We start from the raw sequence: 13276 nt of genomic DNA, 5'->3' as shown, positions 1-13276 counted from the left end.
GCCTGCCGGATCCATATGGATGAATGAATGATAGGGATAATCCTCTGTGGACCAGTCTAAAGCCATCCTGAAAGTAAAAACCGTTTCTTATTAGCTGCACCACAATCATGATCAGTTTCCAAATCAAAAGCAAAGATCTGAGACGCCGGTCTGGATCTGAATAAGTACCCTATGTAGATCTAAGTAAAAGCTATGCTGAGACCCTATTGTACATCATTTCGTAACCATGTGGAAGGCCAGGATATCGTGCCAACCCACAAGATACCCTGCTTCCTTACCACTTAAATTGATCTGATGCATGGTGTGGCAGTACCTCATTGCTCTGGATAGATGATTCGTCAATTTTCAGATGTTCCATACTTACAAATCGCCGAGTTTCTGACACACCAAATCTGCCTTGTCTTGGGTAAAGTTCGTAGCACAAACCGGAGACCAGCCCTCCGGGTGTCGGAGCAGGAACGGATAGTATACATATACGTCAACTTCGATAACTAGAAAATAATGAAACGGAGTTGTAAGTCATCTGCGGCAAATAAGTGGTGCAATAAGCCTCTTGTGCTTCATGGTAAAGATCCTCCAATAGTCAGGCCATTGAAGCTGGTGAATGTACCTTACAGGCGTTTACTGCCTTATGAATCTAGAAAGGTAGGACGTAAACCATTGGGAAATATGAAAGGACTTACTGCACGATTTTTCATCCGTGTGGTCGGAACACTGTGGCACTCCGTCACATCTTTGACTGGCTTGAATACACTCCCCGCTTAGACACCGGAACTCACCCGGCATACATTCAGCTGAAAGCATAAACCATCAATAATTACACTCTGGGATCCTCATATGAGGTTCGGGTGGCCGCATCCACCCGCAATTCCGAATACAAGTAAAGATGCTCCGCTTTGCTATTCTCTTCCGTGATCTTGAATAAGTCATCTTCCTCAACCTTCCAGTCGACCCAGCTGTAAATCACAAATGAGTGTCGTAGTCTAGCCACAAATAATCATCTTTCCTCAACCTTCCAGTCGACCCAGCAGTAAATGGATAAAGAATAAGTCATCTTTCCTCATTATTCCAGTCAACACAGCTGTAACTCACAAATGAGTGGTGTCGTCTAGTCCAAAACGTCATCTTTCCTCAACCTCCCAGTCAAACCAGCTGTAAATTGGTACAGAAGTCATCCTTCGTCATGAGAACCCAGCTCTAAATGGGTAGAGTTGTTTCTGGGATATCACAATTAGAAGAAGTCTTCTTTCTAAGGCTCTCAAAGACTTGTATGGATACTTACGGCAATTTTCTTCGTCATCAAACGTGGTTCCGCAATCCTGCAAACCGTCGCAGACCCATTCCGGCATGATGCAAATTCCGCTCTTACATTTGTACTGGCCTTGCGGACAATCTGCAAAAATAAGAAGCCGCTTTCAATTGGCAATATTCTGAGCATCTGGTGCAGCTGATACAGATTTGAATATTAAAGAAAGCTTGGTTGCCCTAAGCCTGCTTAATATACATTTTAGCTGATGTATGCTCACATCCAATTCTCAAAGTAAGGGAACTCAATGAACTGGAGGGAACCTAGTGAAACAAGATCTTACCAGTTGTGCAGTTTTCCTCATCGCTGAGGTCCGGACAGTCGTATTTGGTATCGCATCTTTGGTAGTTTTTAATACACATCCCCATTTTACACTGGTATTGATACTCATTACATTCTGAATAATAAATGAATAATAAATGAAAAATAAATGAATAATAAATGAATAATAAATAAATAATGAATAAATAATAAATTGATTATAAATTAATCATAAACAAAGAATAAATGATAATAAATGAATAATTAATAATGAATTGATAATAAATTAATTATAAATTTATCATAAACAAAGACTCAATGATAATAAATGAATAATTAATAAAAAAAAAATGAATAATTAATAATAAATGAATAATAAATGAATAATAAATGAATAATAAATAAATAATAAATGAATAATAAATAGATAATAAATGAATAGTAAATTAATCATGAACAAAGACTAATAAATAAAAATATAAATAAAATAAATAGATAAATAAATAAATAATAAAATAAAATAAAATAAAATAAAATAAAATAAAATAAATAAATAAATAAATAAATAAATAAATAAATAAATAAATAAATAAATAATAAATGATAATTACGGAATGAATGAAATAAATTAAATTAAATTAAATTAAAACAAACAAACAAATAAACAAATAAATAAATAGATAAATAAATAAATATATAAATAAATAAATAAATAAAATAAATAAAAAAAAAATTAAATTAAATTAAATTAAATTAAATTAAATTAAATTGAATCAAATCAAATCAAATCAAATCAAATTAAATTAAATATAAATAAATAAATAAATGAATAAATAATCTTTACAATCGTATCTGTCATGGAGTGGATTTTGGGCAATGTGTTTTTGTATCGTATCTGTCATGGAGAGTCGAAGTGGGACAAAGTTGATATCCATTAGGATTTGAACAATGTGTTTTTATACGTTAGTTGTCAGTTATTAATCCTCATGAATGTTACTAAACACCTCAGATGTGCGATTTGGAATGTAAAATACATATCAATCTGGCGTTGATGAATGTCTTTTGGTCTTGATTTCCACTTTTACTTCGGGTGGTTTCTTTCAGTATATTTCCCCCTGTCAGTGATGTAGGTAAGAGGGGCTGACATGGAAAAAGCTTCTAGTCGTTCAGATGGGACAATAAACCGAGGCCCCGTGTGCTTCAGGCTGTGTACGTTAAAGATCCCTCGACAGTTGGAAATTGAAAAAGAGCAGGTTAATGCCGCTGTCCTGGCAAAATTTTCCTCATTGCACCTTGCATGGTGTTGTCCGCCTGCACATGGTGCAGAAAAGTAGGACGTAAAACTCCATTCATTTCATTTCATTTCTTTCAGTATAGTCCGGGTAATTTGCCTTAAAAATGGTTTATTCCCCCACTTCAATTCTTTCCAAATCAAACATAAGATTTTAGCCCCCAAAATGTGTCTCAGAATTCACCAAATCAATTCTTTTTGAAACCTTTTCTCGAGGGAAATTGCGAAAATATTTTGTTGATTTGCCGTTATGTGTTATGAAAGTGCCATTTTTTTTTAACCACGTTTCCACCCTGTCAGTGATGCAGGTCGGTAGAGCTATTGTAATAGTCACATACCATGATTTGTACGGTATTGCACACTTCAGGGCGTCGGTGTTACGTTTCATTTGATCACAAACGGCCCTAAGTGAAAATGTCATGTCAAATTCTTGAGTAGAAAAAACACTTGCAATTATTCAGAGATTTGAATATTTTCTCTAAACCTCACAAAGGGCATTATGAACGAGTCTTTTATTCGACGAAATTCGTTGGCAATCATTCGACAATTTGAAATTCTTGAATCACAATGGGGACGAAGTACACTGCGTTCCTTTCACGCCAAAAGCATTTGAAATATTCATGCGTTTACTTTTATGTTATTAGGCGTAGTTGAAACGGGACAAAAATTCTATGGCATATTTGCAATAATAGGGCTTTTCAACCAGCAGGCAATAAGTATAGTTTATTGTCCTGGCATGTAAATAATATGCATTTTTTAACGACCACAAAAATTTGGGTCCGTTGCCGAAAGGAAAAACGAAATGAATCGAGGTTTTGAGTTCCTGGGCGTGATGAAGCTAGTAATGCCCCGCTGTGTGAAATGAGGAAAAATTTGAGCTGACTTCAACTTTTAATGGATCTTTAATGTGCACAGCCTGTAGCACACAGGGCCTCGATTTATTGTCTCATCCAAATGACTTATGATTTATATAACTTAACCAAGAGGTTTGATCAAAGACCACATGGTAGATAGGATCTTCGTGAATCTTAGTTACTATCCTTTTAGAAGCCTTACCAAGAAGTATGAACAAGGGACCAGCTGGTTGACAGGATCTTCAAGAACCTAGGTTGTTATCCTTGTAAGATCATAGTCAAGAAGTTTGGACCAAAGACGGGCTGGGCTGGTGGACAAGACCTTCAAGAACCTAAGTTTTTATCCTTGTAAGAGCATTACCAAGAGGTTTGACCAAAGACCAGTTAGCAGAGAGGATCTTCAAGAACCTAGGTTGTTATCCTTGTAAGATCATTACCAAGAGGTTTGACCAAAGATCAGTTAGTGGACAGGATCTTCAAGAACCTCTTTTCCAGAGGTTTGAACAAGGGTGGGTTGGTGGAAAAAGATTCATGAACACCTAAGTTGTTGTATCTTTCCTTCATTGCATTTCTCAACGTTCAAATTTTTGAATTGACGCATTCCAGACGTTTTCAAAATTTCATTTGCTATTCAACGAAAACTCAGCATGAGATACGTTTAATGGGCTTGACGAAAAACTTGACATGTCTGTTTTGACAAATGTACATAAAAACTAAGTGATGCATCAACGCCCTTGTTAAGACTAATATATCAATTCATTCTTTATTCAAATGCTTCAAAGGAATATGCATAAAACTTCGGCGGTATACAAAATATTAAAATACGGTGCATCTCAAATATTCGAGTGCATTTAACAATCGTGAAGGTTTTCGTGGATACTGTTTATCCTTGTTGGTCCTTAAACAAACCTCTTGGTTTTGATCTTTACCTGGATATCCTTACCCATTTACAGCCAGGTTGATTGGAATAATGAGGATCTGGTCTACTAGCTAGTCCTTGGCACCGATCTTTCCCAGATGATCCTTGCCCATTTACAGCTGGGACGACTGGAATAAAAGGGACCCTTTCTTCCAGCAGGTTCTTGACCAAACCTCTTGGCATAGATACTTCCAGGATTATCCGTACCCATTTACAGCTGGGTTGACTGGAATAATGAGGACCCTTTCTACCAGCTGGTGAATGGCAAACCATCTTGACATAGATCTTTCCCAATTGAAAAAATTCCAAAACCATTTATTGAAAGATTGAATAGAAGTGGCCAAAAAACGGAACCTTGTCTTACCCCACTATTTTCTAGGTCAAAAAATTACTGTGAAAAACATGGAAATGACGAAGTTGATTTCTGCTTGAACTCCTAATTATATCAAAGAGGATCAAAATGTCACTTTCAGACATTCAAGTAGAAGTAAATTAGATAAATGTATCAAAACATCTTCTTTTTTTCTCCTCTTGAACGTCAAAGAATGGGTTTTGTAATTATCATGAATTGCCCTAACCAAGACGGGTTATTAGGATGTTTAATTGTGGTCTCACTTGCTTGAAATTACAAAGAAACTAACCAAGAAATCTCAGAATAAAAAAAATGTTAATAAAAGTGGGGGAGGGTTGTAGCTGTATTTAAGTGTGAATAGGTAGATCCGGGATAGAGCAATACCTTTTCGGAGCTAAAAATCCAGAAATACAAATACGAACTGACTGAGTAACACATTTCTTGTGACGAAATTCTAAATATTTAAATCCGGGAAAAATCTTTGCCTTTTCTGAACAAAGGCCCCAAAATTAATTCGAAAAAAGTCAGATTTTTGTGGTAAAAGGGTTAAGGAGGGCTAAATTAAGGAGTCGTTCATCTGATAAAATTTTTGATGAAATGATACAGGGCATGAATAGAAGGTTAAAATAAACTCAATTCGCCGTGAGGTTGTCAGTTTTGAAATCTGTTTTGACTATTTCGTTAACCCTTTGATGTACATTGTTAATTTCGAGTAGCCCATGGCTAGGGAGGGGCGAGTCGCTAACTTTGGAATGTACCCTACTTATTTTTAACTCATGAATTCGAAATTTATTTCTGTTTAAATACCAACAAGATTAATGCCTATTTTTAGACTATTGTCGTAAATTTTGGAAGGTTGCTGCAAATTGGGTTGTTTTTTTTTAGAATCGAGGAAAATTTGCTAAATACTAAATACTAATCCACCACTCTACGTTTTTTATTGAATTGCAGACGAATTGGAAGGTTATTTCTGAAAAGAGATACGGGTAGAAATTGTGAATTTTTCAAAAACAGTCCTATTTTCAAAATGTACCCTTGCCTACATCTCCACCTTAATTGAGACCCTCGCTCGCTAAAAAGTTTGAAAAATAACGACGACTCTGTTTGTATAATGCACTATAATGACTTCGATATTTGTCTATGAAATATAATATGCAGTAACATGCCGACATGTGTTAGGGTGTCACATTCTTGTGGTGTTACCCTTTAAAGCGACTGTCCCTGTAGTTTTTATCTCATTTGTTTTTTGGGGGTAAATAAAATTAACACGAGTTTTAGGTCCTACATTTTTCTGGGACGAAAAAGTTCCAAAATTGTGCCACAATGAAAGGGTGTTTTGTTTTGTATTTTTGCACATAGTGGTTTTATTGAAATGGGATTTGATGCAATGCGGAAAATTTTGTCAAATTAAAAAGAAATGGTGTCTTTAAAAAATAATTTTTTGAGACGTAGGGCTTTCGACCCTAATTTCGCAAGTTGTCAAAGCAGAATATTATTTATGATGAGTATTTGTAAATGGCATCGTCTCATTAAGAAGGTGTATTCAGAGCTTGTCAGTGAGGGTGATTAACGATGTTTTGAAATGATAAACTTATTCATATACCTCATTATTCTGGTTGAAGCCACAATAGGCAGGAATTTCATTATGGGCATAATAAGAAGTTTGGGTTATTGGGGCATATAGGTTACCCATATAGGTTACCCATTCAGGTTACCCACATAGTTGTTTCTTGACCCATAATCGACAGGTATGCTCAATTAAAGGAATTTCAATATAAGCATAATAAGGCTATTTGGGTTACCCATTTAGGTTACCCAATTGTAAAATATTTTTGACCCCATTGAAAATGTTAAAAGGGTACTGTACCCTATAAACGTAGTTGGGATTTAGGCCTCCTTAAAATTACATCTGTACCCAGTATGTAGCCAAGTAAGTAATTCAAAAGTAGACATAAACAGGAGTTTGGTTATTTGGGAATTCAGGTTACCCATTTTCTCTCACTCAACAGAAGTGAACAATCGACAAAGAGAATATTCTACAGTACGACTCATATTAATTAGACTTTTTGCAAATTGAAATATCTTCTTGACAAAAGCTCATACGAAATGGACTCTTTGAAAATTGAAACGGCAACGTTTTAGACCCTTCTCTGTAGCTGTAGTGTATAAAATTATATGAACAATTGAAATGCATATCGTCTTATAAACGTGTCGATATCACTTGAAAGTTGATACTATTTTGCAAGCTTTCTGAAAAGGGGGGATTTAGCACCCTGTTGTGTTCAAAACATTTAAAAAAAAAAGAACTAACAAAGTTATAAGCGAGGAAATTGCAGAAATTTTTGATAACTTTAAATATGTTACAATATCCGCAATTTTCAGAGAACGCTAAAAACATTTCCTTATCAAGCCACATTCCATCTTACATAAGATTGATTGTTGGACTCGAGGACAATGTTCTTAAAGGCATGCATTCATGTAATTATTCGCTTTAACAAATGAATTCTGTTTCAAACTACCGTATCACTTTTCAATATCAAAATTCGACGTCTGGCTAAAATTATGTTCATTTGTTTTGGTATTTCGTGAGACAGTGTAACGCTTGAGGCCACTATGCAACTGTGGTTGTCAAAAACACCAAAGCTAATTCCACAGTCCTTATGGTGTTTTGGATGTAATCCATCTTGACACTTGATGCCACTATACCCCTGAGAGTGACAACGTGCCGTCTCTTTCTGAGAAGAAAGCTTTTGGTAATATATTTAGCAGTAGATCACTTGAGGCCACTTTAAGATTGTGTTTGTCAACTTTGTGTTTCTTTTATAGTTCACAAAACTAAGATGCCATTTGGTATAAGCAGTAGACCATCTCTTACTTTGGTATTTCTTTAGCAGCAGAACACCTGATACCACTCTACGACAGGGTGTCTCGGGCGTCCAAGGATTGCCTTAACATGTAGAAATATTGCTATTTAATCGTTATTGAGGAAACGCCTACCCATAAATGTCTATACCACACCAAATGAACCTTCCATAATAATCAGATGTTTGTAATTGGCCCATCCCAATGTAATTTTCGGATTTAATTATGTTACTAAAAATAGATCTTATCGTTATTGATCAATTACCGTTCAAGATGCTGTTCCGCGTAGGAATTTCCGGTTAGGTTTGAAAAGAGGCTTTTTCGCCTCTTAATTTCTGGTTTGATTTCGAAAGCGGATCTATTTTCGCGTATTAACTTCCGGGTGGGTTTCGAAATGAAATGATTGGAATTTTTTCGTCCTACGTTTCTGCACCTGGTTGGGTTCAGAAAGATGGCGGTTTGTTCCTCTTAGGTTTAGTTTAGTGATGCCGCCCATAAAGGTTTTGTTTTTTATCTTAAGGAATATCTATTATCGAACATTGAATAGCACGAGTCCATTCTGAAATCGGGGTTTTCAACTTGATATCTATTTCAGTCAGTGTTTATCTCTTCAAAAAATTCAAAATCGAAAGTGTTCGGGATTTCGTATAGGTGTTCATCGAAATTCATCGAAAATTTGAACACTTACTCACACCTTTAGTGTACTTCATGCCCCACAAAAGGACGATATAATTATACCCCTTAGAGCGATCGTGAAAATTTAAACATTCGAATACCAACAGGGGCTATACTTCATAAGCTATAAAATGTTTAGGAATTCGAATTGATAATCCTGAACTATTACGTACACATTTAAAACTAAATTCCGAGCGACAAAGGGTTAAAATAGAGAGGTCAGCTTCTTATGACTCTTAACAACGTGAGATCTTTCAATAAGACGCTTGATTAACCCTTTAAGTGATGCAAGTATGTCGCCTGAATAATGGGGGCCCGTTTTGTTTAGGATTCTTCGAGTTTAATGGCGTCACTGAACTCGACGCCTGCTGCGAGAGTCAATTGAGAGTTGTCGGACTTGAAAGGCTGCGTTCAAATTGTCGGTCGGGAGCCTTGCTCGAGAACATGATCTCCCTCTTTTCATAGGAGTATTTTATAACCAATTGTAGGCTTTAGAATGGAGAACTTAATTGTTCGGGACAATAGAATCGAATACATTTCACCAAATTATTAAGACACTTGAGGCTTCAAAAATGTTGACTTAATATAAATCTTTATGATGGCCAAAGAATGACAGAAATTTTCTTTAAAAGTAGGGATAAAAACAGAGTTGAAATTTAAAATCGGACTTCAAAAGCTATAAATAGTTATAACAAATTTTGGAAACAATGATTACTCCCTTTAGATGTCTGTGGTTCCTGCAATTCCACAAAAAATTATGTGTTTGATGACGTCACTAATCGCAAAAGCCCTATGTGATACAAGCATATTTTGCAATTAGTGACGTCATCAAGCAATTAGTTTTAGTGGAATTGCAGTAATCACAGACGTCTGATTGAAAATTAGAATGGTGCAAATCGTTGCTATCAGTGTCCTTGATACACATACAAAATTTAGAAAACCTCTTTACAATCTCTTTAAAATCAGATTTGCTGTTATGAAGCCTGTGATAATATCGATATAGGTACGTAAACTGCATGTGATATGAAAGCAAACAAGAGTTTTTTACTGTTAATCGAGATTTAAAGTCACGAACTCGTCAAGATCAAAACATAATGGACGAGAATGAATTAGCAAATTCACTCACAAAGAGAGATCGAAGGCCAAACCATTAAATTTGCATGTTTCGCAATATTACAAGGTCTTTCTCTGAACCTGCATGTTATTCGTGTGTTTTTGTTTTCGAAAGCGGACTTCCGTGTGCAAATTGGATTCGGGGGAAAAAATAAAATCTTTTTCATTCTTTTTATCAATAAAATTGCATATTTAAAGCATAAAAAAGCAAACTCTTTGAAACAGGTGTTTAATTTGGAGAAGGCAAAGTAAGAAAATAGTTTATAAAACTGCATTTTTAACAATGCACGCACGGAAATATAAAATTTATATTTTGTGTTTTTCCTGTCATTGTTAAGCAGAAAAATAGGGCGTAAAACTCCGTTGTATATCTCTAAACCTGCTATAATAACATGGGCCATTAAATGCAAGTTTTTTTGATTATCTGTCGTCCAAAAATTGGTCGATAGAAAGCGAAGCGTAAAACATTTCACTGTCTTTCTTAAAAACTTCAATGCACGTACGAATAGTTGAAATTTTCTTTTTTTTTATGAAAAATAATTCTGTTACACAAGAATTATTACATTAACAGCATTACGTTTATTGTTTACTTCCCATTTAAATTAGCATTATGAGGTTTCAAAAATTGTTAAAAAAAACCCCAAAAAACAGTCCAAACCGTGAAGCAGATGAGGACGTAATGCTCCATTTCTATCTTTGTAAAACTGCCATACAAACATAGAAATTTTTATCTTGTTTAAAAAAAAAGAAAAAAAGAAATTCTTTATGATTTTTGCCGGGTCAATTTTTGCATTTTTCATTTTTTTATCGCACAAACTACGACTTGGCATCGAGTTTACAAGTTGGTAACGTGATACGAACGCGTTGACAAATGCTTTACTTAATTATGAAAAAAACCATAATCGTAAGTTACACCGATTACAACTGTCAAATAACGGCGATAAAAATAATAAAAACAACTGGAGGGGTTAATACACAGATTTTTCAGGTGAAATGGGGGTTGTAACGGGTCAGAGAGGGTTAAGATTGTTTACGGTTAAGGTCAGAAACAGTATTATTCGGGGGGTTAATTCAGATTGTATTGTATCCCGAATTATCATTGCTTTGCTAATAACTTAAACCAACTATCAAAATATGATAACCCTTGAACGTCTAGTATTAAAGGATGACTACCGTGTAATTTTATTAATCGAACATCATCGAAAAACCATCTACTTAAAGGGCACTGTCCAGGGATTTCAAAGTAGTAAAAGCTTGCGAAATTGTTCGTAGATGAACGAAAAATGTGTGAAAATTCGAACTTTGTTTTGTATTATTTTTTTGTTATTTGATTTTTAATTTGTTTTGATTTGATTTGATTTGATTTGATTTGATTTGGTTTGTTTTGGTTTGATTTGATTTGTTTTGGTTTGTTTTGTGGATGAGAAATTCTTGTTTTTGTTTTGATTGATTTGATTTGATTTTGTGTCTTTGTGTCTTTTGTTTGTTTTCATTTGTTTTGATTTTGATTTGTTTTCATTTCATTACATTTAGAAAAAAATGACCCATTGCTAAAGAATATCAAACCAACTCGAAGTAAAAAAAATTATTAGGTCATAGGATTTCAGGCAACTTTACCTTCAATCAAAATTTACTCACAAAAGTCAGATATTGGATTTCTTTTTAAGAGCTCGCCTTAAATCTGATATAATTTTAAACGAGGAATTAGCATAGGGTAGCTAAAGCCGGGGAGAAAACTGACTAACTCTCACTTAAGAGATCTGATTTCAAGGGATTAAACGGAGGGCCATTAGGGGTCGGGTCAGATTTTCATGTGTTATAATCCTAATCCCCTTTTGTAACTTTTAGGTTTATCTTGTTTGTTTTTATGAGTTTTTAGTTTTTAGTTTTTAGTTTTTGGTTTTGGGTTTTGTTTTTGAAATTTGAATATGGAACAAAATTTACTTGGATTTTTCATTGGCTACAAATGCCTTGCTTGTATAGAATAGTTGAGATAGTTGTTCTCACTGCATAGGTTATGGCATATATATGTGTTATTTACCAGAGTGTTATGTAATGCATGGACATAGATGTATAATATTTGACTATGCTAAGATAAAGTAGTAATCATTAGTTCTTACTGTATAAATATATGTAGATATGCATAGCATAGGTTCAGGCATGAATTTCAATTGAGCATAGGCCCATGCATTCGAGAGGAAATACTATGTAAATTCTCATGCCTAAAGCCTATGCATTCTAGAAAAATCACCAAGTAAAGATCTAGCTAGAATAAAGTAAAAAAGTTGTTCTTACCGCAATTGCGTTCATCCGACCAGTCCGTACAATCGCCGTATCCGTCGCACACATTATTGGATGGTATACATTCTTGCGACCCATGGCAGGAAAATTCACCCGAACTGCACACTGGAATAAGAAGCAAAATTTATGAATCCGTATGTTCAGTGCATATGTATGCAATGGCTTATAGTTGTATAATCGTCTAGATAAATGTAATGACGTCATAGTATCTGGTATATGTCGTCACTTCCGTCGCTTAAGCTTATTCAAACGAGTATTATCTTAGATGACGTCATAATACCGTTAATATATATGTATGACAGAAATGGGATTATGCCATAACGGAAACTAGGATTGTCGACTGTTGTCACTTCCGCTTGTACGATTATGATCAATTGTAGACGAACTGAAAGTCAGAATTCCATTCTTAACATTGATATACTAGTTCATATTAAGTTCTTACAGTTATATAAATTTATAAAATGACGACGTCACCTTAAAAAGGCTAAGGCAATTGTTAATTCGGCCATATACCTTTAAAATTTGAGGCAAATTATTAGTTGACTACATCCCTTTGGAGTAAAATTTTGTTCTTCATTTTTTGCAAATTCTGAAGAAGGTGTAATTTGTCTCCTCGGCAAAAAACAACAAAAAAACTCAAGTGCCTCTCAAAAAAAGTATATCACGTCCAAATAGCCCCGCCAGCTCCATAAACAAGTTGGACACGGTCCACTGACTGGTCAAGTGTCCAGCCGGGCAGCCATCCGTTCACCGGTAGATTATTTACTGGGTGTCACTTTATCTGATCATTAGTGAGTTGTCATTAGTCCAAATCACCGACAGAATATTTGATGTTGCAAGGGTGTCGAGAGCATGAGGCATCAAGCCCTTGATCAAGTACAATATCGGCGAGTCTGGCACTTGTAGCACTTGATCAAACAATCATACATAATCTACTCATAATCTACGTTATAGACATAATATGGAAGTTACCATGGTAGTCAACTTATAACGAAGCGTGAATTTCCGGAACACCCAAAGCCACTCTCCGATTGGTTGTGTCAACTAGACACCCCTTTCAGATAGAGCTCACCCATCTTCATTAGCCCACATGGTGCAGAAAAGTAGGACGTAAAACTCCATTCATTTCATTCCAGATAGAGCTTTGAATCTTTGTGGGCCGTCCATGTTATCTAGCTGTGTGGGGGCCATGTTTCGCTCCAACAGAAGTTGGTGTTTCGGATGTTGGTGTCGAATGTCCCAAAATGATTATGAAAGCTCCAGGTTTGGAATGTGGTCACTTTGCTCTGTCAGATTCAAGGTCGTAAACAAGCAAGAATGCTATTTAGTGCGAGTAGGGCGA

At 35.3% G+C, this 13276-nt stretch overlaps 1 protein-coding gene across 1 annotated transcript; it reads right to left on the bottom strand.

Moving 5' to 3' along the window:
- Window positions 1-684: 684 nt before the first annotated feature.
- LOTGIDRAFT_75059 (hypothetical protein) lies at window positions 685-12019 on the bottom strand (the record flags this gene model as incomplete). The annotated part of the gene is made up of 4 exons (XM_009065712.1): window positions 685-794; window positions 1283-1393; window positions 1590-1703; window positions 11929-12019. Coding segments are annotated over 4 exons (426 nt in total), but the record flags the coding sequence as incomplete, so codon positions are not given.
- Window positions 12020-13276: the final 1257 nt, after the last annotated feature.

Source organism: Lottia gigantea, assembly GCF_000327385.1.
Source record: "Lottia gigantea unplaced genomic scaffold LOTGIsca_70, whole genome shotgun sequence".
NCBI classification, from domain to species: Eukaryota; Metazoa; Mollusca; class Gastropoda; family Lottiidae; genus Lottia; species Lottia gigantea.
The sequence above is the reverse complement of the archived record's forward strand: the minus strand, read 5'-3'. Positions and strand labels throughout refer to the sequence as shown.